Here is a 25,000-nt window from a genome sequence, read left to right on the forward strand (position 1 = left end):
CCACAGTCATGCTGACCTTTTGACTAAGAGCAGAGCCATAGATGTGTCAGCTGAATATGAGTATGGGTGTTCACGACAATACACTCATTATATACAGATTCACTGTGATGGAAGAGACTGACTGAATAAAATGACTTAGAATACCGGAGGTCATGTCCATAGAGATGCAGGCCCTTCAGCACCAGGTAGGCGTCTCCAGTAAAGGCAGGGATGTATGCGCCTTTGCGATCCGACACTGTAATTACAACGACAGACACACACACACACACACATACACACACACACACACACACACGCACACACACAGTAAGTAGTGGAGATAAGCCCCATTCAAAGCAGCACACAAACAGCATATTTCACCAGCTTGTCCATCATCACACCAGCGGAGAGTGAACAGGCTATGGCTTCACAGCCTGAGATTAAAGGTCCAGGTGTTTCCTTGATAACACAGACACACACACACACACACACACACACACACACACACACACACACACACACATGCCCCCTTGCACGTACACGCACACACACGCGCACACACACACACACACACACACACACAAAGGCGCAGACACAAACATTCAAACACAAAGCCCACCCCCACACCTAACCTGGCGCTAAGCAAAAACGGCTCTCTTTTCCACTGGTAATTACTCTGGATTAGCACATACTTATTTAGGGGTGGGATGGGAGACAGAGATTATGAAGGCAATTAGCTTTTGTCAAAATGGGACTGCAGACAATTGCGGAAGGCAGCAAGAAAAAGAGAACGCAAATGGGGGGCAAAAAAACAGACTGAGCGAGCTGCTGGTGGGAGGAAAAGGGGAAGAAAGACAATCGGCAGACAAAACAAGGAAGTCAGCCGTCAGGAACCCTGGCGGAACAGCCGGCTCTCGGAGCCGCGCCAGGCCAGTGTGGTGAAGGGAGAGTGAATCATGGCTGCCCTCCCTGCTGCACTGAGCGCATTAGCGCGGCTCCCTCGGCTAGGGGCCTGGGCTCGGGCCCTTCGCTCCTCTGAACCAGCCAGCAGAGTCTCCTCTGTGTTCCACTGTGCTGGAGCAACGATCAGGGGCTCAAGGGGGGAGACAGGCTGGGAGGAACCCGGCTTATTACAGTCATTTCTCATGCCTCCTTGCACCCCCCCCCCCATCTCCCTCCTCCCCTCAATTCTTTGCCCAGGGGGAATGAGAAGGGGAGAGACAGATGAGGGGAGACAAGAAGGAGGGACAGTGCGCCCGTGCAGTACCTGCTGTCAAAACTCTCGACTCGTTCACAACGTGATCTGGCCAGCAGCTACTTCTCTGGCTCTACCTGAGTCTCTCACTCTCTCTCTTTCTCTCTCTCTTTCTCTCTCTCTCTCCCTCTCGTTCTCTCTCTCTCCTGAACACTCTCGGCTGACTGAAATCTCATTAATCATGATGTGCAGCTGACTGATGCGATTACTCATCTCATTGATTTAATAGAGGAAAAAATACACTCCACCGCAATGGACGGTCCCTGGTCATTGATTTGGTTTCACCTCCATTTATTTTAATCACTTGGTAATGGAGACTTGCTTGGTCAAGGGGCTACTCGCTTGGCTCTGTTCTGTTCCACTGCCTTCCTCATCTGGGGAGGTGTGATAAGTATGGGATTTAATGCAAGTCTGCGTGCGCCCACTGCATCTGTGCTTATGAGCAAAAGCACAAACCTGTTTAAGCGTTCTCCCACTCCTATAGCCATCTATAGCTGGCTGTCTATATCTACATCAGAACACAATGTCTGTGTCTCACAACTTCTAAATCCAGGGTTGCTATAATAGAAGTGGTAATGATACTCATTATTGCTGGGCGCTGAGCTAATCTGCATTGAGATCTGTCAGAACAGAATTCTATTCAATTGGCACTTAAGCTTCATTCTTCCTCTGTACAATGTTCTGGGATGTCTTTTTTTTTCAATATCGTCATGCAGTGAAATCTTTTGTCATTTTAGAAAGCTAATTGTATTAATTAAATTCATTAATCTAGACCTCTTGTCTGTCTTGCACCATCCTAGCACCATATGACAATTATACAGGTACCTATTTCTCTCCTCATGCAAATGAACTTAATGTTGTCATCAGGCAAGCATTCTGACATTTGAAAATGTATTACAATTTCAGTAAGCAAAGTGTACAGGGACACAGAAAGAAACAGCGAGAGAGAGGGAGAGAGAGAGAGAAAAGTACAGTAGAGAGGGGCAGTCTTGGGGGGGTGGGGGGTGGGTGGCCCTCTAATGATAGCTTCAAACAGGGCTCGGGTGCTGCACTCCTCCTCCTTAGCCGTGGCCTGGAGCTCCCCACGGAGTAGAGGCTGCCTTCCACTTCCATCCACCCCCAAAACAGCAGCAGTGGGTGGCTGCTGCTGCCGCTGCTGATGTTGCTGCTATCGCTGCCACCGCCACAGCTGCCTGCCGACTAACTAGTGCATCAGTGGGGCTCTCAACCCGCGGCTCAGCCTCCAAATCCCCTGCCAGTCAGCTGCCAAGCCCCTCTGGGGGGACAGCGCAGCGTTTGATCACCCAATTCAAGATGGAAATGGAGCGCCCCCACCGCGGCGACAAAAAGGAGAGGAGGGAGGAAGGAGGGAGGAAAAACACTGGCTATATCCTGACTCCTGGTGAGGAGCCCAAAAGGGGCCTGATAAACACCTCTACTCTCCTTCTCTCCTTCTCTATGGTTCGCCCAGGTGGCATTTGCTCGCCCCGAGCTGCAACGTTCCACCCGTCACGGTGGTTAAACAAACGTCTTCTCTTCTCTTGTTCACTCTTCCGCCTGTCGTGTTTCATATCTGCAAATATTTTAATCCAGAAGGGGGGCAGAAGACTGCTGGCATTGGTTCAGAACACACCTGAGTGTTACAAAACACTGCAGTGCTCCGAGACCTATTTCTAAATGCTTGTGTTTTGGACCGAAATGATACCGTGGCGTGCGGGCGGCCGTACCTTTGTCACAGTGCTTTCCTTCACGGCCCATCGGACATTCGCATTTGTAGCCGCCTTCTGGCAGAACCTGGCACTGGGAGGACGCGTGGCATTTGCTGGGGTCACAGGGGTCGTGTGCATCCGCACAGGTCGGTCCTGCGGAGAAGAGAAGTTGAAGTTGAGATGTTGTCAGGGAGGCACAGAAAGGATGTCACAGGGGGGACAGGAGAAACAGAACTGGTCAATGGGACACCATTATACACACAGAACCTTTGCAGGCTGTTAAGGACCCCCCCCCCACCTCCCTTTCTTCTTGTTCTCCTATCGTGTGGGGGCAAGGATTTATCCTGTAATGGAGGTCATTTTCTAATAGGATTTAGAATTATTACAACTCCAGATTACGGGCTGGGGGAGAGCGGGCAAGCCACGAGCAGCCGAGAGCTAAAATTGGTCGTAGACGACGACGACGGCGGTGGCAGCGGCGTTGGATCAGGCCCGGTTTCATCAGAATTTGTCCCATCATTAAGGCGAGGGAAGCTGGCTGCGGGCTAAAGGGGGGCGTGCGGTAATGAAAGCCCCCCACTGAGTACTGAAGGCTCAGCTTCCCTCTGCTTCTGCCACTATATCAGCCAGCCAAAGTGTCCATCTCACAGAGAGAGAGAGAGAGAGAGAGAGAGAGAGAGAGGGGGGGGAAGGAATGGGTAGATAAAACAAGAGAATCACAGTGAAGGATAGACTGAGAGAGAAAGAAAGAGAGAGAGAGAGAGAAAGACAGAGAGAGAGAGAGAGAGAAAGAGAGAGATAGGGAAAGAGAGAGAGAGAGCGAGGGGAAGGATTGAGAGACAGAGCGAGTGATGGTGAATGTGAGACGGAGAATAAGAGCGAGCTCCAAAGAAGGCTGGAGAAAATACACACATCCCGCCATCACAGAGCCACAGCTCCACTTACATGAAAGCCTCATTCTCCACATTCATCCCTTCAGCCAAACACTCAGCCTGCGCTTCTGCCTCCAACACAAGCGAGACAGTGTTTCCACACATCTTTCTCTCTCTCTCTCTATTTCTCTCTCTCCACTGTATAACACCTCATTCCCTTCTGAGGCAATGCAAACTCGCAACACGCGGCCATCTCACTAATGCCGCAATTCAACACAACTCAAAGGAACGGCCGAGGCAATAAGGGGGGGAAAAAACATTATTTCTAGATGAGAAAACATCAGCTGCCCACACACTGTATTGTGTGAAGAAACTCATATCTCGGAGACAGATTATATCTGTGGCACGAAGCGGTCCCCCTTGGTTTTCTCCTCCTCCAGGATTGTTTTTCCTCCTCCCATCTTCCCTCTCCTTTTAGCACGCACCACTTTGGCTGAGCAGAGTGTGTGGGTCTGTGTGAGGATGAGGGAAAAGCTTCAGTGTGTCTTCAGTGCACACACACACACACACACACACACACACACACACACACACACACACACACACACACACACACACACACACACACACACACACACACGTGTGTGAGTGTGCGAGTGTTTTGTCTTGGTATTCAAAGCCAAATCCGCCACACAGTCTTTCTATAAGGTCCTCATTAGCACTCAGGCGGAGGACTGAGGTCGTAGAGGGAGGTGGTGGGCAGGAGGGGGCAGCAGGGGCCAGGGGGCCGAGTCGTCATGGCACCACTGGAGCTGCTCAGATGCCACAATTAAAGAGAGCCTTACCGGGCAGACCAATCACACACAGACACACACACACTCACACGTGTGTGCCAGGGGCGGAGTGGCAATCGGGAAGATCAGGAGTTTTCCCGGTGGGCCGGCCGATGAGTCTGCGTGGTGCGGGCCGGCCCATAGAGCTTTAATTGCGGCCGTGACCATCGACATGATAGATGCATTAAGAATCTTCCGTGAAAATATCCAAGATCTACACTTTAACACTTAGGAAGTCCAACCAATATTTATACCACTCGCTCACTGTCTATATGTCATCCATGGTTACCCTGCACACTCATCTCTCCCATGCTGATTTTTCTGTAGGCTAGCCTTATTTTTTTATCGTAATTCATTTTTGTCTTATTCAGACGTTACAGAACTTTCATCACAAATAAAAAGAAAAAATGACAATTTAATTTGTTTGTTTGTACTTATTTCAGTTTGTTTGTACTTATAGCCTATTAGCTGGTTTGATTTGCATTGAGCTCAATGCAAATCAAACCAGCTAATAGGCTAACTAAATTAACACCATGCCAATCTCTAGGTATGGTGAAGGGTATGTGATGATGTGGGGCTATTTTAATTCCAAAGGCCAATGTAACTTTATCAGGATGCACAGTATTCTGGATCCATGAAATAACTGGCCTTTAAAAATAAAAATCTGCCTGTCTCTATGGGAATTTAACATAGGGGTGGGAATACTTATGACCCCTGTATTTTAAGGAAGAACATTTATTTATTTATGATACATTATTCATTCACTAAGAAAATTGGTGTCCTTAAAGGTTAGATATTTCCTCATTTTTCACTTAACCCGTTTAATCCCAGCGGTCACAATAGTGACCGTACAAAAAAATCTGGCTCTTGTGCCTTTAAAACTGTTACTGGATGAATTATCAATACATTTCTCCCGAAAATAGAAACCTGAAAGGGTCTCAGTTAAATATGTGCAGTGCCAAATGTGTAGTGTAATTTATCACATGGCCAGAGCTGCTTATGTTTTGGTTATGTTTTTCTGACCAGAAAATGTCCACCCAAAAGCTCCCAAACTAAAGCTTAGAAAATGATGTTTATGTAAACATAGGACAAAGATTTTTGGTACACATCATCTTTAAGGTGTCTAGTATGGAGGGATGCAATTTAAATATATGAACTTTGTTCAGCGTTCTCATAGCATGAGTGAACATGATGACGGTCACAATTGTGACCGTTGGGAAACAACATAGTCCGATTTTAGGGATTTTCACACATTTCATTGTTCAGTCATCTAATTTCCACTAAATTCCATTCAAAGATGATATGGGGACATTGTCCCAGGTCTGTTTTTTACTTTTAAATTTGTATCACATGGCATTTCTCAACATGGCCTCTAAAATTCTCTGTTATATTCTAAGTGTGCCAATTTTTACATAGAAAATCCATTATACCACACTATTATACATAATTATTGTAATAGCTGATTTTCTATGCTGTTCTTTATTTTAATTTCACTTTCAGTCACTTCCTACACATACTGTATCAGATCTAACTGACTGCCCAGATTTTACACCTCAAAAACAGTAAATCATCATATTATTGACTATTGTATTACATAATGTCACATATAAACAAGGTGGTGGGGGGTATAATCAACTTGCCAGTCAGCCTGTTGAAGGCATATTGGCTGAATTTATGCAGAGACTTGCAGTAGATATGAACAACCTTACCAGAAAAAATATTCCCCACCCCTTTTCCCAACAATACCCCTCCACTTATGTAGGGCCTCTGCCACAGGGACCAGTCAGACGAACTAGAAGCAAAGCTTCATGTGATCAAAAATAAAGATCAAGTGTCTCAAGAATCTGCTCTCACACTATTGTATGTCAAAATTACAGAATGTTTCCTATTATGCATTTAGAACCTTACTTAATTCAGTGGTAAAATTAATCAAATTTAGCAATATAGTGGATATCACAACCCTCTGACACTAGATTATACCAATAACTGAGGCCAGAGCAGGCTCCTATGCTCCTCAGGTTTATATGTGATGGGATCATGGACAGGTGTCCTGTGTTCCCCAGGTCAAGCATTGTGTGTTTCCAGGGTCCTCCAGCTTTATAAAGCACATAATAGGTACCCGAATGAGCATAGGTCCCAGGATACACACTGGGAATATAGGGCCTTATGAAGATGGCAAGTTACTTAGTTGCATGCTGTGATGAAAATATGTTTAACAGCACTCACCAAACCCCACTCCGCCCCTGGTGTGCGCGCACATCTGGGAGAGATGCTAATGCAGGTACACACCAGCATGGCTCTGGGTTACAGTGAGTGGGAGGAGAGGAGCTGTTGCTGTGCGCTGGCTGAAGCCGAACCTCTCCAGATAGTTAACTAACCAGGATTAGGAGAGGAAACACATAATTTTTCTACCGCCAAATTAAAAAACCCACTCTGTGACCTCCACAGACCTCAAAGCGCAAACACATTCAGTACTGTTGGCCATTTGGCTGCCGGGATGACCTCATTGACCCAGCGCTGAGAGACAGAGATGGGCACTTGCAGCCTTTCTGGGCATGCCAACGGGCCTGTGCTTCATGGCCGCATCCTACAGTAGGACAAGCTCTGGGTCACTAATTACGGTATGAGCGCTGCCTCTGCTCCGAGTCCCACTGCTCTCCAATGTTGGTAATTACTGCTCTTTGCTCTCGTAATTAAAACTCACGACCCGCTGCAGAATGCATGAGACCCGAGAGCTGGATTTGAAAAAAACATCTATAAAATCTCTTTCATTTAAACGGACCGGTCGTGAGGGGAACGTGATTATAATGATCCATGTGTGTGTTGTCAAAACGGTGTACAAGAGGCTATAACTGCTGAGGGAGTGCATTGTTTTTTTTTATCAGACGAGCGAAATAAGACAGCATCTCTCACTGACTGCACTGCTCCACACTGCATTGACCTGATTTCCCCCCCTTCCTCCTGAATCTTCCCTTTGGGGTACACACAGAAAAACTACAAAAAAAAGAGAGATCCTGCACTGAGCCGAAAGGGAGAGAACTGACCTGAGAAGCCGTTGACACACTTGCAGTGGAACATCTCGGCTTCTTTCGCCTGGCAAGCGGCGCCGTTCCTGCAGGGGTTGGGTTGGCACGGGTTGTTGCCACACTCGCCCACGGCGGTGCCGTACAGCACGTTCTCGCCATTCTCCTGAAGGTTGTACAGCATGTTGTTGACGTCCAGCATGCGGACGCAGCCCACCAGGCCCGTGGAGATGGACGCCCGCTCCTTCACACTGAGAGAGTGAGTGAGAGTGATCGGGAGGGTAGAAAGAAAGAGAGAGAGAGGGAAGGAATGGGAGAGAGAGAGGAAAGGGAGAGAGAGTGGGGGGAAGGGAGAAACCTGTTGGTTAACCAAACAATTTTCACAGGCCACAGGCGGTGATCACCACACAGTCATGCCTGCGATTCAGTGAGCTAAGCATACACGTGAGTCACCTCATCGCTTTTGATTAAACATTGGATGAAGGTACCGTGTAAGATGGAAGATGGAAGATGGAACACGGAACACGACTCACACAACCCCTGAGAGGTTTGGTGTTGTTTAATGGCACCTCTGATTAACGACGATTATCTTTCACAGACTTTTGTCTGTTCCCATTAAGTCTTATTACGGGAAATGTCTCGCAGCCACCTTTTGAGCTGAGGCAGAGTGCAGACAGATGACATATTTTAGGATTCAGCTCACTCCCCCAATCACGCCTAATTTGAGTGGCTGACATTATCTTCCATTGGTGGCTGGCGGCTGAGGAGATAGCAGAGCTCGTTGACATGTGGACACACACACACATACACACACACACACACACACACACACACACACAAACACACACACTTACTCTTGCGCCATCTCTTCTGGCGTACCGCCGATGAACAGGTCCGTGCCAAGGTTGAGGCCGTCAGTGCCTGGCGGGCTCTGGCCCTCGACCTGGGATTCGCTGTCCACACTCAGCATGGCGTTGCGGCGGGTGCGAGTCATCACCAGCTGGTGCCAGCGGCCAGGCTTCACCGTTACCTTACTGGTCACCGTGCAGGTGCCGGAGCCTGTGTTGAACCTGTGAGAGAGTCACGGGAGGGATGACATCAGTGAGGATGGACGTAGTGAGTTATATCAGTGCTACACCAAAGACATGTTGAGAGCTCACCATCATACGGTAAAAAGTACTGACACAAAACCATCTTATTGGGAAAGGATAGTCAGAGGGATAGAGATAATTGATCTTTTTGTTGCCAAGAATATGAATTTATTGAAAAATAAAGGAACTAGTGAAAGAGAAACAGGGAGTACAGAGAAAACGGTGGACAAAAGAGATCTTACAACTCTGCTACAATTCATAGCTAACTACCAAACCCCAGCCGTTGCCTCCCAGCTAAAAGAGAGCTTTCTGCTGTCCGACATCTCTCAGTACCCACCTGAGCTCCACTTTTCCGTTGACCAGTGCCAGGGACAGGAAGTCCTTCTTGTCGTTATGACCGTTGTACAGCAGGATGCCGGTCATCTCCGAGGCCCGGAACTCCATGGCGATGCGGACAGTGTGGTACGCCTTCATGGTGGGGAAGGCCAGGTAGGACTTGCCTCCGAAGGACGGAATGTAGTATTTGATCACTGCAGAGGAGAGAGCGTAGAGAGGGGGGCGAATGAGCATTACATAAACACGTCCCACAGATCCGTTCACTCAATGCTACAAAAAGGCTCTGATTGTAAAATAACTGAGGGGATTTGGGGAGCATATCACAAATACTGTTTATGTACCGCTCTGCAGAAGGGTCTCAGTAGGCAGTGTGAGTGTGTGTGAGCGAGCGTGCATGTGTGTGTGTGTGCGCGTGTGTTTCTGAGTGATTGAGTCTGTGCCTGTGTGTCAGAGACTAAACTGTGTGAGATTCATAAATATATGTATTACTCAACAGAAAATGCCTCAGCAGACTTGTGTGAGTGTGTGTACGTGTGAGTGTGTGTATGAGATTGTGTGTAAGAATGTGTGTGTCTGCGTGCGTGCGTGTGTGTGCATGCATCCAAACTGTGTGTAAATTGTGCACCACAGGGGCATTCAGACAATGATTGGCTCACATCTTCTTGATTGCGGCGTAGTCTCTTTGGACTGCTTCCACTCTCTCACTGTCTCTCTCTCTCTCTCTCCCTCTCTCCTCCAGCATCCTCCACTGTCTCTCGCCCTCTCCCTCCAGAGAATGGCTCCCTGATGAAGCCCTAGCTCTCCCCTATGGTTCTTTTAATGTCCTCATTGATCAGGGGGAGGATTGCAGGGCTCCGCTTGAGCCTTCAATTAGCCACTATTTTCCCGCTCCTCACGCTGAGAGACTTCTTCACTGGCTAATATTCATCAAAGTAATTAGTGTCAATTATAATTCGATGCAGCTGCAAGAGGTAGCTTCTCATCTGAGCCACCGCGAGGGCACATGGACGAGAGAAAATGGAATTCCAGCGAAAAACACCGGGGTGTCTTGTCAGAGCCGTGTGTCGTTTTTCAATAAGGAGGAGGAGGAGGAGGAATGCATGATGCCTCACATCACGCTGAAGTAGGGGATGTGTAGGATTTGTTGTCAGTGTGTAACATTGGCATTTGTATTCAATGTTTTCTCTGAAACAGCCGTATAGAGTGAAGTGTTTGTAAACTGTGAGCGATAGCGTGTGGGGTGTGGGGATGGGGGGGAAGCTGAGGCGTGTTTTTTTTGTGTGTGTGCGCTGGAGGGATTGTGCTGTGGGGCTTTAGAAAGCATTAGCTCTCAGGAAAGGTAATCCGTGGAGATTTACAGCCATGCCTCTCTACTATGTCTCAAAGAAAGCTAGAGCAACGGAAAAAAGGCAGCAAGAGGAGGAGAAGGAGATAGAGAAAGAGAGAGAGAGAGAGAGATAGAGAGAGAGAGAGAGAGAGAGATAGAGAAAGAGAGAGAGACAGAGATGATGCCCTTGTGGTGCCCCCGTCCCCTCACCTTTCTCGCAGACGGCACCTCCGCGGCCGGCGGGGCAGATGCAGATGAAGTCGTCGTTTCCGTCGTCCTCGCACGTGCCTCCATGTCGGCAGGGCTGGGAGTCGCAGGGCTTCTGGGGCCTGGCGGCGTGGGACACGGGCCTGGTACGCACCAGGATCTCCTTGGTGGTGGTGGTGGTGGTGGTGGTGTCGGGGCGCTGCGTGAGGACCGGCGGGGGAGCCGTGGTGGAGCGGCGGACTGGGTAGGGGCGACGGGTGACGGCCGGTCGGCGTGTGGTGAAGACGGCGGTCGGGGGCAGCATGGTGGTGGTGGTGGTGGTGGGTGTGGTCGCCGCGGCAATGGTGGTGGTGGTGGTGGTGAAGTAGGGCAGAGTGGAGAGACCTGAATTATGGCACGAAGCACAGAGAAAAAGAGAATGAGAGAGAGAGAGAGAGAGAGAGAGAGAGAGAGAGAGAGAGAGAGAGAGAGAGAGAGAACAAAACAGGAAAATGAGCACTGAAATGCCTGTTATTACACCGCATTTATGCTTTCAAAAACTGTTCGGCTGCGCTTGCTTTCGCGGATGGAAAAACACAACGGCTGCCAGCGCTAACCAGCACTCATGTCCATCAGCCTGGCACAAGGAAATGGACACTGGATTACCGTAATTTGAGAAGCTGATGTTGTCCTCCTCCGGCTTCTTGACCACGATGCCAGGCTCGCGCGCTGCCTTCAGCTGCTTCAGGAGGGCCCCCTCGATGTCTGCCACCGCGAACCTGGTGTCTGCCACACAAAACCCACACACATCATAGTATCAACAACCTCCGTCGCGCAACTCCCAGCACATCACACAGGCCCCCTTTTATTCTAACCAATACCGTGCAGCCATAAACGCAACAAGGCCAGAAAATGCGTCGGTAATAGACTTTGGGGAGCACTTGTCCTAAGCAAACATGTGTTGGAGAGGCGCCGGAGTTCGGCTGGCGTTCAGAGAGGCTCTCCTGTGGCCTCCGCAGATGGGCCAGTTACGGGGCGGCCCCCAGACGGGCTTTACGAAAGCCGCTCTCGGGCCCAAATAAAAGACGCTGAATGGAGCCAATAAAAGGCGACTGCTGCGAGAGGTTTTTATTCGCCCATTCAGCCGAGCGTTAATGGCACACAGAGGGATGGTGCTGAAATGAGGCGGCTGAGCTGCGGAAAGAAAAGAAAAAATGCCAACCACACAACCCCACCCACCTATCTCCACACACACACACACACACTCACACACACACACACACGTGCACACACACACACACTCACACATGCACACACACACACACACACACACACACACACACACACACACACACACACACACACACACACACACACACACACACACACACACACACACAGACACACACACACACACACACTCGCACACGCTCAGACAAAGCTGAGTTAAACAAGCTTTCACACTGTAAGAGCCCCCACACTAAAACAGAAGCAAAGGGAAGCACTAGCCTTGTTCTTCACTTTCAAAGCTGCCCTTTTTGAATAATGACTCTATGATGAAATGTAATTATGTCCCGTCTAAAATATAAATGAAAGCCAAACTATGTGGATGTTGGATATGAAGCACTGCTTACATGTTATATAACTCTAAAAGAGCCTCATATTGTTCTTCTAGTACACAACAGACTAACGACTATTATATTGCAAATGTATTATTGTGAGTCCTGTTATGCCATAAACTGTTATAAGAATATTGGTCTTCATGTTACATAACAATAAATGCTTTATACTGCAAGCTATATATGTTAGTTAAGTGGCAGATTATATATAACCATAACCATAAATGTTTTATACTATAAGCATATATATATATATATATATATATATATATATATATATAAATATATATAAAAGATAAAACATATGTCATAGGGTATTCTGGGAGTGTCCCCATACCTGGGTCAAAGTGAGCCTCGATGAAGGCCAGGATGGAGTTGCTGGGGGCCAGGTTCCGCACGCGCACACTCTTAAAGTCCTTCTGCACCTCAGACTTTCGGAACAACTCGTTGAGCTGCGATGGGGAGAGGGGAGCAGAGACAGGGAGAGTGAGACATAAGAATAGACAGCATGCCTGGGGTCAATGAGACAGTACGCTTGGCGTGTGGCTCTGGCTGCTCTAGTTAAGGACACGCGCATCCCTTGTGGAAAGATAGGCTGAAAGTGCGGGTCGAATCCCACCGGGCTGCCGTAACCAAATTGACATTTGCCGAGCGCCGTACAAGTAATTACATGAACAGTTTCCAAAGCAGCAGTAAATGTCACGTTGCCATGACATTCTTCCACATGCGGTCAGGATTCCAAGGGAGCATTCTGTGTATATTTGTGGGTTTCCCCTAAGCATTCTTGTGTGTGCTGCTATATTTAACTGGATAAGTATGTGTGAGTGAGTGTTTGTGTTTGTTTGAGTCTATGTGCGCATGTGTGTATGTGTGAGTGGCTATTTATGTATTAGTACCTTTATCTATGTATGTATGCGTGCGTGTGAGTGTGTGTGTGTGTGTGAGTGTGTGTGTGAGTGTGTGAGTAAAGGGATGTGCATTTCCAGTCCCGCTTGCCAAATACGTCATACACACCCGAGCCACTATAGGAACTAATCAAGGGGAGGCAAACCTTGGAGGCTTTCAGAGTGAAGCATGTCATTTGCACCAAACAAAACCCCCCCGCCTCCCCGCACACCAGCACTCCACAGCGCTCGGCACACCGCGGCGGCGGTCACGACTGAAGGAAAAGACTGGTGGCCCGTCTTTTTAGTTCATGTTCAATCAAATGGCGCGCCCCCCCTACAGCTAACCTCGAGTGCACTTGAGCGAGCATGCCTGTGTTGTTAGATTTCACCCCCTGGGAGGCCCTCTTCTTTCAATAAGTCAGCCAAGGAGGGGTAGTGGTGGTCGGGTCGTCAGGAAGTGTGTGAGTGTGTGTGTGTGTGTGTGTGTGTGTGTGTGTGTGTGTGTGTGTGTGTGGTGATGGGTGGGTGGGGGGGGGGTGCTCTTCACAGAGAAACAGCAATTCAGATTTAGGATAGAGACAGAGAAAGAGGGGAGAGAGAGAGAGAGAGAGAGAGAGAGAGAGAGAGAGAGAAAGAAAGAAAGAGAGAAATAGAGAGAGTGAAAGAAAGGAAAAGGGGACAGTAACAAAACACACACACACACACACAAAAATAATCTTAAAAAGGATAATAGGTTTTTGCCTCTTGGCTGCACCTCTGCACACACACACACACACACACACACACACACACACACACACACACACCACGGGGACCCCTGCTGGGCACAGAGAGAAGGGCAGAAGCCGAACACAATCACTTCCTCCAATCCCTCCCCACCCACCGGCACCACGACCTCTTCCGCAGCTCCAGCATCGTCCGCATGCCCGCCAGCATTATTGGAAAGCTGGGCCCCGGCTACAGTACACCCCAACGGGCACTCTGACCCAGAAAGTGTCCCTGTCCTCCAGTGCTATTTACACACAGTCTAGCAAGCAGGGCCTCGGGGAGGCAGGGAGAGGGACAAAGACTGAGAGGAGACAATGGAGAGAAGGGAAGATGGAGAGAAGGGAAGAGATGGACTGAGAGAGAGAGAGAGAGAGGGAGAGAGAGAGAAAGTTAAAGTAGAGACAGAAAGGCGAAGGGCAAGAATGAAAAGATTGGAGATAAGAAAAGAAGTGACAAAGACAGGGAAGAGAAAGGAAGGAGGGAGGGCTAGAGTGGGATGGGGAGTGGGGTAAAGTGAGGTCGGGTGGGGGTGAGGGTGGGGGTGGGTTGCTATCGGGTGATACAGGCGGCCCCAGGGGGCATGGCCAGATGCAGCTGGGTTCGGAGGCTGTGGATTAGCGCTCGCCAGAGGCCTCTGACACCATTTCCATGGCTGGCGCCCACCGATGGCTTACCAATCGACGGCAACAGCGGTGGCGGCACTGGCTGCGGCTAGCTGAGGTGAAGTGGTCTCCGGATACGGTGTGCCCACACCTCTAGAGAGGGGCGCCACTGACACACACACACACACACACACACACACACACACACACACACACGGAAAGGGCTTATTACCCACTCACTCCACGCGCGGTGGTGTGGCTCGCTTAAATCTCGGTCACCGCTCCACTCTAACATTAGCATGCTATGTGGGTCTCATTAACACTCTGCCCTTGGGTTCGCAGACAGGAAAATGGTCCTGCTGAAAAAGCTGGGCGCACTCAAAAAGATACCAGGAAAAAGAAAAGGGGGGGAGGGATTCCGAAAAATAATGCCCATTCTCCTGACAACAACAAAATCACAGGTATTAGCAGATGTAAATGGTCGTCTTTGAGGTTATCTTGTACTAGCTTATCCTATTTGTTATAAGCGGAAACCACTGTGCAGAAAGAGGGCGACCAATAACGTTCTTGACGGGAGCCCAATCAAAGGCCTGAGAGGCCAGTGTCCTGCAGGCAGCATTTCCCAGCAGGCTTTGCTTCTTCTTATTCAGCTAATTAGTTACCTGCCTCGACTCAAGCCATTAGCTAATCAGCCAGATCAGCATGGCAGAACGAATGTCTGCAGGGTAGAAGCCCCATGTGAACTGGTTTGATTTATTAGGAAGCCCGTTTGAAACAAGGAGGATACATCACATTACAGTACTTCCTATACATGAATGGCAAGTCAGAACCAATCACAAATGTATATATATTAATTTACAAGAGGGAGGCAGGGATAGTTTCTGTGTGGCTGTTTGTGTGTTATGGGATTGAATTAATGCTGTATGTCAGCAAACGAGTCAAACTCACCGCACTCTCGATGCTCCTGGCTGTTTCCCCAAACAGCTCGGACTTAGGGTCCTCCATCTCAGGTGTGTAGACCATCTCCTGGCCATCTACCTGGTCCAGATGCAGGAAGCCGTTGAACCTCATGGTGGCTGCGGAGGGACAAACCCAAAAGACACTCAAACGGTTGTCCTGCAGCCATGTGAGAAGCATTCTCACCCAAAGATTTTGTACATTTTAAAGGCACATACATAAAAACTGTACACACTACACATACAACCCCCTCCCACACACACACACACACACTGGTTCAGAAGGTGGGAGTTGTTAGCGTAGTGCCAGTTGTGTGGTTAGTGATGGAGGCAGTGCAGTGTTATTGTTAGCTGGGTTGGAGGTGGTGGAGAGGTGGCGTGTGTGGTTCCTGCTGGTGGGGAGTTAAGAAGGGGTAGGGTGGTGGTGAGGGGTGTCAGGGCCTCTCTGTGGTGGAGGTGGAGGAACACAGAGGAGGTGTGTGTTTGTGTGTGTGCATGGGGGTCGGTTGGTGGTGGTGGTGGTGTTTGGGCAAGAAGGTGTGGGGTGGGGAGCACATGGACGAGAGTGTGGAATGGGCTGGAGTTTACCAGACCGGGGCTCTTCCCATGAGCTCACAGACGCATGGAGGACTGAGTAGAGAGAAATCCGTTAGCAGACATCAGACACATGATAACAAACAAACAAACAAACACACACTCACATGACGACACAAACACACACACACACACACACACTCACACACACTCACACAAAGAGAGAGACATACACAGACACATTCACACACAGATTTACACAGGTAAGTAACACGCACAGACAGCACATTAGAGCAAATTAAAAGGTCTTCTCACAAGTGGCGAGGCTCCGTTACACTAAGCAGCTTTTATGCAAGTCATCTCTTAAGGTTATTGCAACCATTTCTTACAATTTGCACTGGCAGTAATGAGGCCAATAGGAAGAATGAGACAGAGAGAGAGATAGAGAGAGAGGGGAGGGAGAGAGAGAGAGAGAGAGAGAGAACGAGAGAAGGGTGATGATGGCAGTGAAGCAAATAATAAATAAATAAAAAAGCGAGGGAGACAAGGAGAGGGCGAATCTGACTCCGGCAATTGTGAGCGATGGCAGCTTGAGGATAAATAATAAATAAAGAGCGAGCCGAGGTGGGCGCAGTACGGAGCGGCTGGCGGTGCGACGGTGCGGAGGAGAGGAGAGATGAGGAGCCGAGAGGAGCGGAGAGGGGCGAGACGCCCGCTGCTGATGCTGGGTTTCACACGGCTCATAATCAACCGAACAAATTGCCCAAATCAATCACGGGCGCTCCACTCGGCTGCAACTAGGGAGAGCACTTGTATGATTATCGTGAAAGATAGCCGTAATTGTCTCCTAATCCCGGGTACCGGTGACTGACAGGGACTGGTTAAAATTGCATGATAACACCCCCCCCCCCCTCTCCTTTCTTGTCGTCCAGACACACATCACACACTTGATATCTGATGGAACTTTAAAAAGGAGAAAATGTGGACTGCTGGGGGTGGTGTGGGGGTTGGCGTGTGAGGAATTGGAGAAATGAAAGGAAGGAGTTTGAACCGATCAAATTGTAAATCAGAGACATCTGAGGACAATCATTTCCCACGGGCAGCCATGACAGTGAATAGGGGGGGCTGGGTGGGGTGGTGTCGACTCTCCACTCGCTTAAATTAAAATGCTAAATTCACTGCCAGTCATTCAGGCTTCATTCACACAATAGAGCACCCATTAAATACTGGGGAGAACGGGTGTCTGCCTTTATCTCACTCTGCTCGCAACGAGCATGTCACTGGCTGACTGACTTGACGGAAATAAAAATGTCACATTTTCAAGGAAAATCAACCCGTGAGAGAATTTCACGCCTTGGATAGGTGCATATTCTTACATCAGGGCAAGCTCTGGAGAGACAAAGGAAGTGCTGACACAGTGTGACAACGTCCCGAACAATCCAAGCAGCCTTCTCTTAAAAATATGAAGTATAGACTGTACGAAAAGCTAACTAAGAGTATTGCAGCCTTTGCATGTTAATCCCTTGGTGTTCAATGTGCCATTGAAAAAGTTGTTATTTTTCATTTTGGGGGAACAATGCAAGCTTCCAGAAATGTCTTTGCACTCGCAGCTCAAAGATAGAAGATTTATGCTTCATATTACTCCAAATCCACAGGGCCCTCTGTGCATCGCTAGGCACCAGGCGGGTAAACTGAAAAGGCCATAATTCCCCTCCCTGCCCCCCTTAGACAGACATCTTGAGATGCGGCACCTTGTTCTTTAAAAAAGCGGTCGGTGACTTAATGCCATCAGCGGACACCGAACAAACCGGGCATTAGCACCTTTGCCAGAAGCGACAGTGACACATCGTCAATAAGGGACGCCAACGGCAGCGAAACCACCTCCCCCCTGCTGATGGATATGTGGAGCGAAGCTAACACTTGACCTGTCGGTTCCTGTTCCAGCGAGAGGGAACATCTGCCACCTCTTTGCTTGCGTAGAACATATTGATTATTTCCCATTAAGTGTAATTCCTACCCTTGATAAAGAACGGAAAAAGAAAAGATCGTTACGTGAGGTGGAAGTAAAGGAGGGACATAATAACTAAGGGAAGAAGGGATGTGTGGGAAAGAGAGAGAGAAATAGAGAGAGAGAGAGAGAGAAGAGAGAGAGAGAGAGAGAGAGAGAGAGAGGGAGAGAGAGAGAAGAGAGAGAGAGAGAGAGAGAGAGAGAGAGAGAGAGAGAGAGAGAGAGAGAGAGAGAGTGGGAGAGGTGATCTGCAGTCTGTAAGTGCATAGTACATAAGCTGCCTGCCAGTCTATCTAAAGCCGCAGTGGCCAAACATGCAGTCTATGCTTTCCTCTGTCCCCCCCCCCCCGCAGGACCCAGGTGATTCACTGAGGCTGGACGGGAGCCCAGAGGGAGGGAGGGAGGCTCTGTGTTTATGTGTGTTTGCCCCACTGCGGTTTCTCACTCACAAACACCACCATCCCCCACCCCCTGCAGCCCCCTGCTACCGAGCTGGCTACTAATGCCACAGGCTGTGCAGTAGCACTGGTGGAGGTCCAAAAACAAACAAACAAACAAACAATAGCACCAACAAGGGTCAGCTGAGAAGGGGCGGAATTGGGGGGGGTCTTTCTTTCCGCTTTCCCAGCTGACTGCTGACAGGGGCTATTATGTTTGTTTGTGCACATTGTTTTGTTGTATCAGGTGTTGAAGATTAATGTACTGTAAGCATGTGAGAATTCCTTGTGAGTGTGTGTGTGTGTGTGTGTGTGTGTGTGTGTGTGTGTGTGTGTGTCTTTGAGAGTGTATGCTCATGTGTGTGCTGCAGTGTACTGTACTTGAGACACACAAGTGAGGGAGACATTGATTCTGTGTGTGTGTGTGTGTGTGTGTGTGTGTGTGTGTGTGTGTGTGTGTGTGTGTGTGTGTGTGTCAGAGCATGTGGCTGAAGTGCCCGGCGGGGCTACTCACGGGGGCAGTTGGAGCCCTCGGGGCTGCTGGCCGCGGTCCTGCCGTCAGGGCAGCAGCCAAAGGGGGTGTTGTCGCAGGACGAGCGCTCCTCCGGTGGGGGCATGGTGGTCACCACTGCTGTTGGGCCTGATAACAGGGTTACGGAGTTGAAGGGAGGGGGGGGGGGGGGGGTTAGGAAGGGAAGAGAGGCAGATCTTCACCAGGTTCCCACACTACAACACAGCAACAACAACCTCCACAGGGCCTATGGACAACGTTACTGCACTAGCTCTCTGACTGCAGAGGGTCTGTGTGGGGGTCTGTGTTCTCTCTTAAAGCACTCCATTTCTCCCGCAGTAGTGGTTGCTCCCTGCTGAGCGATGTGCTGGATTTGCGAGCAATGGATGGTTGGAGTCATGGATGAGGGATTGGGGGTGGCAGAGATGGAATAAAAATGGCTGACACCTGTATGTGATATCTGCCACAGACGTAAGACCCTGTTTGCTGGAGATTGCTAGGCAAACAGTACCATCACTTCTGTTCCTTTTTTCTCGGTTTCCTTTTTTTTCCTGATGAGTTGTAAACATGTGGAGGATTTGAAATTGTGAATCTCAGTTTTATTGATTAGGCACCACAATCTTTCAGCAGCTCCTCTCAGGGAAGCTCTGTTATCATTATCATGTCCAAACACTCACGGTGTATTCCAGCATCTCTAAGCTCTTTTACCCTCCTCCCTGTGGTCTCTCTCTCTCTCGCTCTCTCTCTCTCTTTTTTTTTTCCCTTTATCTCTCTCCCTCTTTCAATTTTCTTTTTTTTTGTGTTCATGTGTGTGACTGCACTACAGCCTTTTTCCTGTCTGAAAGTCCGGCGAGCTGGTGGCTGGGCGAGATTAGGAGAGATCGTTGAGAACACAACTCCCGCTCGTTAAGCCAGTCGCAAACACATCAGAGGCCAACTTCAAGGACTCTCTGACCATGAGTGAACTGGCTGGCAGACGCCGAGCGGGTGGAGAAAATGACTGTTGGCCAAGGCGACGCAAAAGCATCCCCTGCGCATCTGTTCCCCCCCCCCCTCCATCATTCCCCACACACACACACACAGGACCCCACACCCCCACCACCCCAAACCCCTCTTCCTCGCCGGCTCAGATTTACGAGCGAAGGTTCCACATGTGACGCTCTTTGCAGCAGTCTGTTGCGTTCTTTTATTATTCCCTGGGGACTAGGTCTGGGGGAGGACAGGGTGGGGCGAGGGAGTTGTGTGTGTGTGTGTGTGTGTGTGTGTGTGTGTGTGTGTGTGTCCCTCTCCCTCATCTCCACTCCCCACAGGACACGGGTCTCCTTGGACGACGGGACACGTGTGCGGCGCAGCCAGTCGCTGACACGCATATAAATCTGGACGGAGGAGTCAGTGGCAGGGCGCCGCTCTGTTCCATCAATTTTGGCAGTTGAACCGTGCTATTAGCTCACTCACCAGGTCAGAGAGCCACGGCACCACGCTAAAGAACCACTGATTGAAAATGGTGAGTGCTGTCTGTGTGGGTCTGTCTGTGTGAGTGTAAACGTGTGTGTGTGCGTGTGTGTGTGCGTGTGTGTGTGTATGTATGTATACAGTATGTGTGTGTGTCTATGAGAGTGTGGGTATATACAGTATGTGTTTATGTGTGTGAGTATGGAAGAGTCTCTGTGTACAGTATGTGTATGTGTGTGTGTGTGTCTATAAGTGTGATTCACTCACTGGACAGCAAAAGACGTTGAGATATATATAAAAAAAGCAAAGACGAAAAAAAAAAAAAAGCGAGCAGTGGGGATTTGGCCAGAGACACAAATCAACAGACCTCCAGACAAAGCCTGTAATTTGGGACAGTATCCTGCATCTCAATGGGGCCTCGTTCTGCTCAGGGATGCGGTCCTCGTACAGCCGGTGCTGAGCAAAACGCCTGCCTCTAAAGACAGCGGGCTGAGCTGCCAACACAGCCTGCATTTCAACTCACGCACCCCACCACAGCACACCTCCAGCGCCCTATTACCATATTATACTAAGCTTTGTTTGGGATAAACTGAATAATAATTTCATTATGGAAACTTGAGGTCACATATCAGAAGCAAAACAGGTTCATTAAAATGCACACATATAAAAATATATACAAAAAACAACAGCAAGAATATTTTTTTTGAAGTCACCTTCCCGTGTGGGTTTGAACTGCATGTTATTTTCTTCCCTCATAAAATTTCAAACAAGGTGTGATAAAAATGAGACGAAAAATGTATATTCAGCTTCACATATGTAAATGCACACCCAAGTCTCCCTTTGACTCAATTCTCAGCTTGACAGGCTGAAAGTACATGGGGAGTGAAGAGGGATTGTGGGTAATGTAGTGAACTGTGGTGGATGGGGCGAAAAATTTACCGACTGGCTCTGCCTCTCCGCTTGCCTCTGTGGCGGTGCTGCCCTCGTCCTCGTCGTCGCCGCTGGGCTGCCCGCTGCCCGACTCCTCGAAGGTCGCCACGCTTGGGCGTGTGGTGGAGCCGGCGGCAGCGGTGGTGGTGGTGGCACCGTCATCTGAGGATGGGGTGGTGGAGTGGGCAGGCTGGTGGTGGTGGGTGGTGGTGGGGCGGAGGGTGGTGAAGCCGGCGGCTGTGGTGACTCTCTGGATGGGCGGCAGAGCTTCGACGATGCTGCCCGGCTCCTCTGTGTCGATGTCGTAGTCGGCCATGGTGGTGGCGGCCGTGGTGGTGGCGGCATTGGTGGTGGTGGTGTGGGCGGTGGGAGGGGAGGTTGGGAGGGTGGTGGGTCTGACGGTCAACTCTGAGATGAGTTCTGGACAGGAAGGAGGGGAGGGAGAGCAAGCAATGGAGGATGGGTAAGCAAAGATGAAAATGTAGTGCGTTCACCCCCACCCCCACAACCCCACAATAAATACCCCCCCCCCCAAATCCTCTCTTCCTCTCTAGCCTCCCTTCATCATACTCTACCTTTCCCCTCCTTTATCCTCTTTCTTTTTCTAATACTCCTCTTCATCGGTCTGAAATATAGCTTTATGCTCAGCGTGTCCCTCTAATCCTTAATACCATCCTGGATGTCTGAAAGATTAGCATCAGCTCATCAACACAGAAAAACACCAGGCCGGAGGGTCGCGTCCGGCTGAATGGAGCCTCGCATTTTGTGTCTCCCATCTCCCATCTCGCGTCTCGCTCGTCTCGTTTACGACTCGTTTTGGAGACAAACACCTGCACACCTGCGGCACTGCAGCCGCTCCTTAGTTGGATCAAGCCTGAACGCTGATCTGGCTTATTTTAGACCCCAGCCAGGCCAGGCTAATTAGGCACCGGTTATGCTTTTTTTAACAAGATGGCTGACGTGAGCACGGAGTGGGGGGGGTGGGGGGCAGGAGGGCGGAAAAACCTTTTAGGAGCGGTCCAGTTTAGAAAAACACACACAGAAAAACAGAAATGCCAGAGAAGATAACTGTGTGTGTGGGGAGAGGGAAAAATAATAATCTGTGGTCACAGTCCAGGCGTGAATTCAAGAGCTGTGAAAAGTAAAGAAGCTTGTGTGTGTCAGAGTGTTTTTGCTGGTGCGTATTGGTGTGCGTGTGTGTCTGTGTGTGCATCAGAGCGTGTGTATATGTGTGTGAGTGTGCATATGTGTGTAAGCGTGCCTGCTCGGGTGCGGTGCGTGCGAGTGTGTATCTGCAGATATGAATTATATATCCGTATTCAAATGCTGCCTCCTGTAGGGAAGCTTTAATCACAGGCAGACAGAGCCTGCAGTGATGAATGATTGATATAAATGGGGCAGGAGAGGGAGGCTTTAGCTGCGGCTTCAAAGATAGCTCAGCTCCGCTCTGCGCAGCGAGGCAGGCAGGCAGGCATGCGGGCGAGGCGCGGGCACACACGGGCGAGGATGCGCGAGCGTGGCAGCGCGGAATGGAATCGAGCTCAGGCTTGAGCATGAGTTTGATTTTTCAGAGCCTCGCCAGCATCTGTCAGCCCCTTTTTCCACCGCCGCGACCGCTGCGGCGAGAGCAGCATCAACTGAGTCTACACCACCACCGCCACCGACCCCAAAAACACTCCAACGGCAGCGCCCAGCCCCAGTATCACCCACCCCCACACACACACACACACACACACACACACACACACACACACACACACCAGCCACCAGAGAAAGAGGAGCATTTGCCATGCAAGGACTCTGCTGTGAGGGACAAACACTAGCGATGGAGGCGATAAATAAGACAATAACTCCACCTGAAAGAGGATGACGTGGGCTGTATGTGTGTGTGTGTGTTTGTGTGTGTGTGTATGTGTGTGTGTGTGTGTGTGTGTGTGTGTGTGTGTATGTATGTGTGTATGTATGTGTGTGTGTGTGTGTGTGTGTGTGTGTGTGTGTGTGTGTGTTTGTGTGTGTGTGTGTGTGTGTGTGTGTCTGTGTGTGTGTCAGTGTGTGTGTTTGTGCAGGAGGTGGGTTGAGCTCACGGGCAACAAACAACGACCATGATACAACTGTGTGTGCAAGCGTCTGTGACGAAATTGCCACCTCTGGTGGCACCCTCCACCGCCATCCACTCCAACTGAAGGACAAGGCCATGTGACGAGCCCTTTTTGACGCCGTGGGGTTGTGATAACAGTTAAGTGAGGGGATTTTTAATTGTGTACTAATCACGGCACCTCTGATCAGCCATTATCCCACGAGGTGTGAAATTTGATACCTTACAGAAAAAGCTATATTTATCAGCCATCAAAAAGAGAAGGAGGTGGGGGGTGGAATGAAGTGGAGAGGAAAGAAACCAGAGACAAAAAGAAAGAGAGAGAGAGAGAGAGACAGAGAGAGAGAGAGAGGGAACGAGAGAGAGAGTAGCTGAGCCCAGGAGTGCATAGATGCTATCATGGCATGTTGTGGAGCACACTGAGTTTCTCCTTGGCTACACCTGTCACTCAGGAGCCAAGTGTTGCGTTTACACCCGGAGAGAGGGAGAGAGGGATAAGGCCAAAAGAGAGAAGGATACAGAGAGAATGAGAGTGAGTGACAAATACGGAGAAGGGTGAGAGAAAGAAAGAGAGCAAAAGACAGAGTGAGGAAGGTAGGGAGAGAGAGAGAGAGAGAGAGAGAGAGAGAGAGAGAGAGAAATAGAGAGAGAGGTGCCCTCCTACCCCTCCTGAAAGCTGAATCCTGTGACGGATGAAAAAAAAGAGATGTGGGGGAGACAACCGGAGGCCCAGGGAGCTGGGTGGAAGCTTGCCTTAATCAGGTTTAACGCTCCATTTGAGTTTCCAAGAGCACAGAGAGACAGAGACAGAGAGAGAGAGAGAGAGAGAGAGAGAAAGAGAGAGTAGAAAAAGGGCTTTGGAGAGAAAGCAAAGGCAAAAAAAAAGAGCAAGACATTTTTTTTTGTCATCGTCGCTTGCCTCGACTGTGTAGTTATCTTTGAAAGGCAGTTATTAAGATGGCTGTCTTGTCTGCCTCACACATTCCAGGAGGGAGAGTGCTGAGGAGCAGAAAAGGAGAGAAACACAGAGAAAGAGAGACGTGGGAGGAGGAGAGAGGGAGAAAGGGAGAGAGAGAGGGAGGGGGGAGTGATGAGGCTGAGATAGAGGGGGTGAGAAGAGAATGAGAGAAACTAAGCTAGGATGGAGAGAGAGATTGAAAGAAAGAGAGAAGAGAAGAGAAGAGTAAGGTGAGTGATGAGCAGGGAAGCCAAAAAAAAAAAAAATGGGGGAAGAAAGAGCCAAAGGGGGAGAGAAACATTGAAGGAAAGAAACAGAATGAAAGAGAGAGAGGGGGAGAGAAACATTGAAGGAAAGAAACAGAATGAAAGAGAGAGAGGGGGAGAGAAACATTGAAGGAAAGAAACAGAATGAAAGAGAGAGAGGGGGAGAGAAACATTGAAGGAAAGAAACAGAATGAAAGAGAGAGAGGGGGAGAGAAACATTGAAGGAAAGAAACAGAATGAAAGAGAGAGAGGGGGAGAGAAACATTGAAGGAAAGAAACAGAATGAAAGAGAGAGAGGGGGAGAGAGAAAAGAGTGATGGATGAGGAAAGGAGTGGGAAGAGGTGATGAGAGAAGAGAGGAGAGCC

General features: G+C 49.3%; 1 protein-coding gene across 1 annotated transcript in view; it reads right to left on the reverse strand.

Annotated features, from left to right (window-relative positions):
• agrn (agrin) overlaps positions 1-25,000 on the reverse strand; it is a 224,918-nt gene that overhangs the window by 16,350 nt on the left and 183,568 nt on the right. The window contains exons 18-29 of the mRNA XM_076277338.1: positions 21,325-21,735; positions 18,937-19,062; positions 15,436-15,563; positions 12,568-12,682; positions 11,278-11,397; positions 10,636-11,016; positions 9,100-9,292; positions 8,526-8,741; positions 7,693-7,922; positions 2,962-3,096; positions 145-235; positions 1-23 (exon numbers count right to left, since the gene is read on the reverse strand). The exon at positions 1-23 is cut by the window's left edge and continues 142 nt beyond it. Of these exons, the coding sequence (XP_076133453.1) occupies positions 1-23; positions 145-235; positions 2,962-3,096; positions 7,693-7,922; positions 8,526-8,741; positions 9,100-9,292; positions 10,636-11,016; positions 11,278-11,397; positions 12,568-12,682; positions 15,436-15,563; positions 18,937-19,062; positions 21,325-21,735 (2,169 nt within the window). The remainder of the gene's footprint in view (positions 24-144; positions 236-2,961; positions 3,097-7,692; positions 7,923-8,525; positions 8,742-9,099; positions 9,293-10,635; positions 11,017-11,277; positions 11,398-12,567; positions 12,683-15,435; positions 15,564-18,936; positions 19,063-21,324; positions 21,736-25,000) is intronic.

The sequence above is a fragment of the Alosa pseudoharengus genome, unplaced genomic scaffold (assembly GCF_046254945.1).
Source record: "Alosa pseudoharengus isolate Yale_2024_CS ecotype anadromous, Long Island Sound unplaced genomic scaffold, YU_APseudo_1.1 YU_APseudo_1.1_scf_9, whole genome shotgun sequence".
NCBI classification, from domain to species: Eukaryota; Metazoa; Chordata; class Actinopteri; order Clupeiformes; family Clupeidae; genus Alosa; species Alosa pseudoharengus.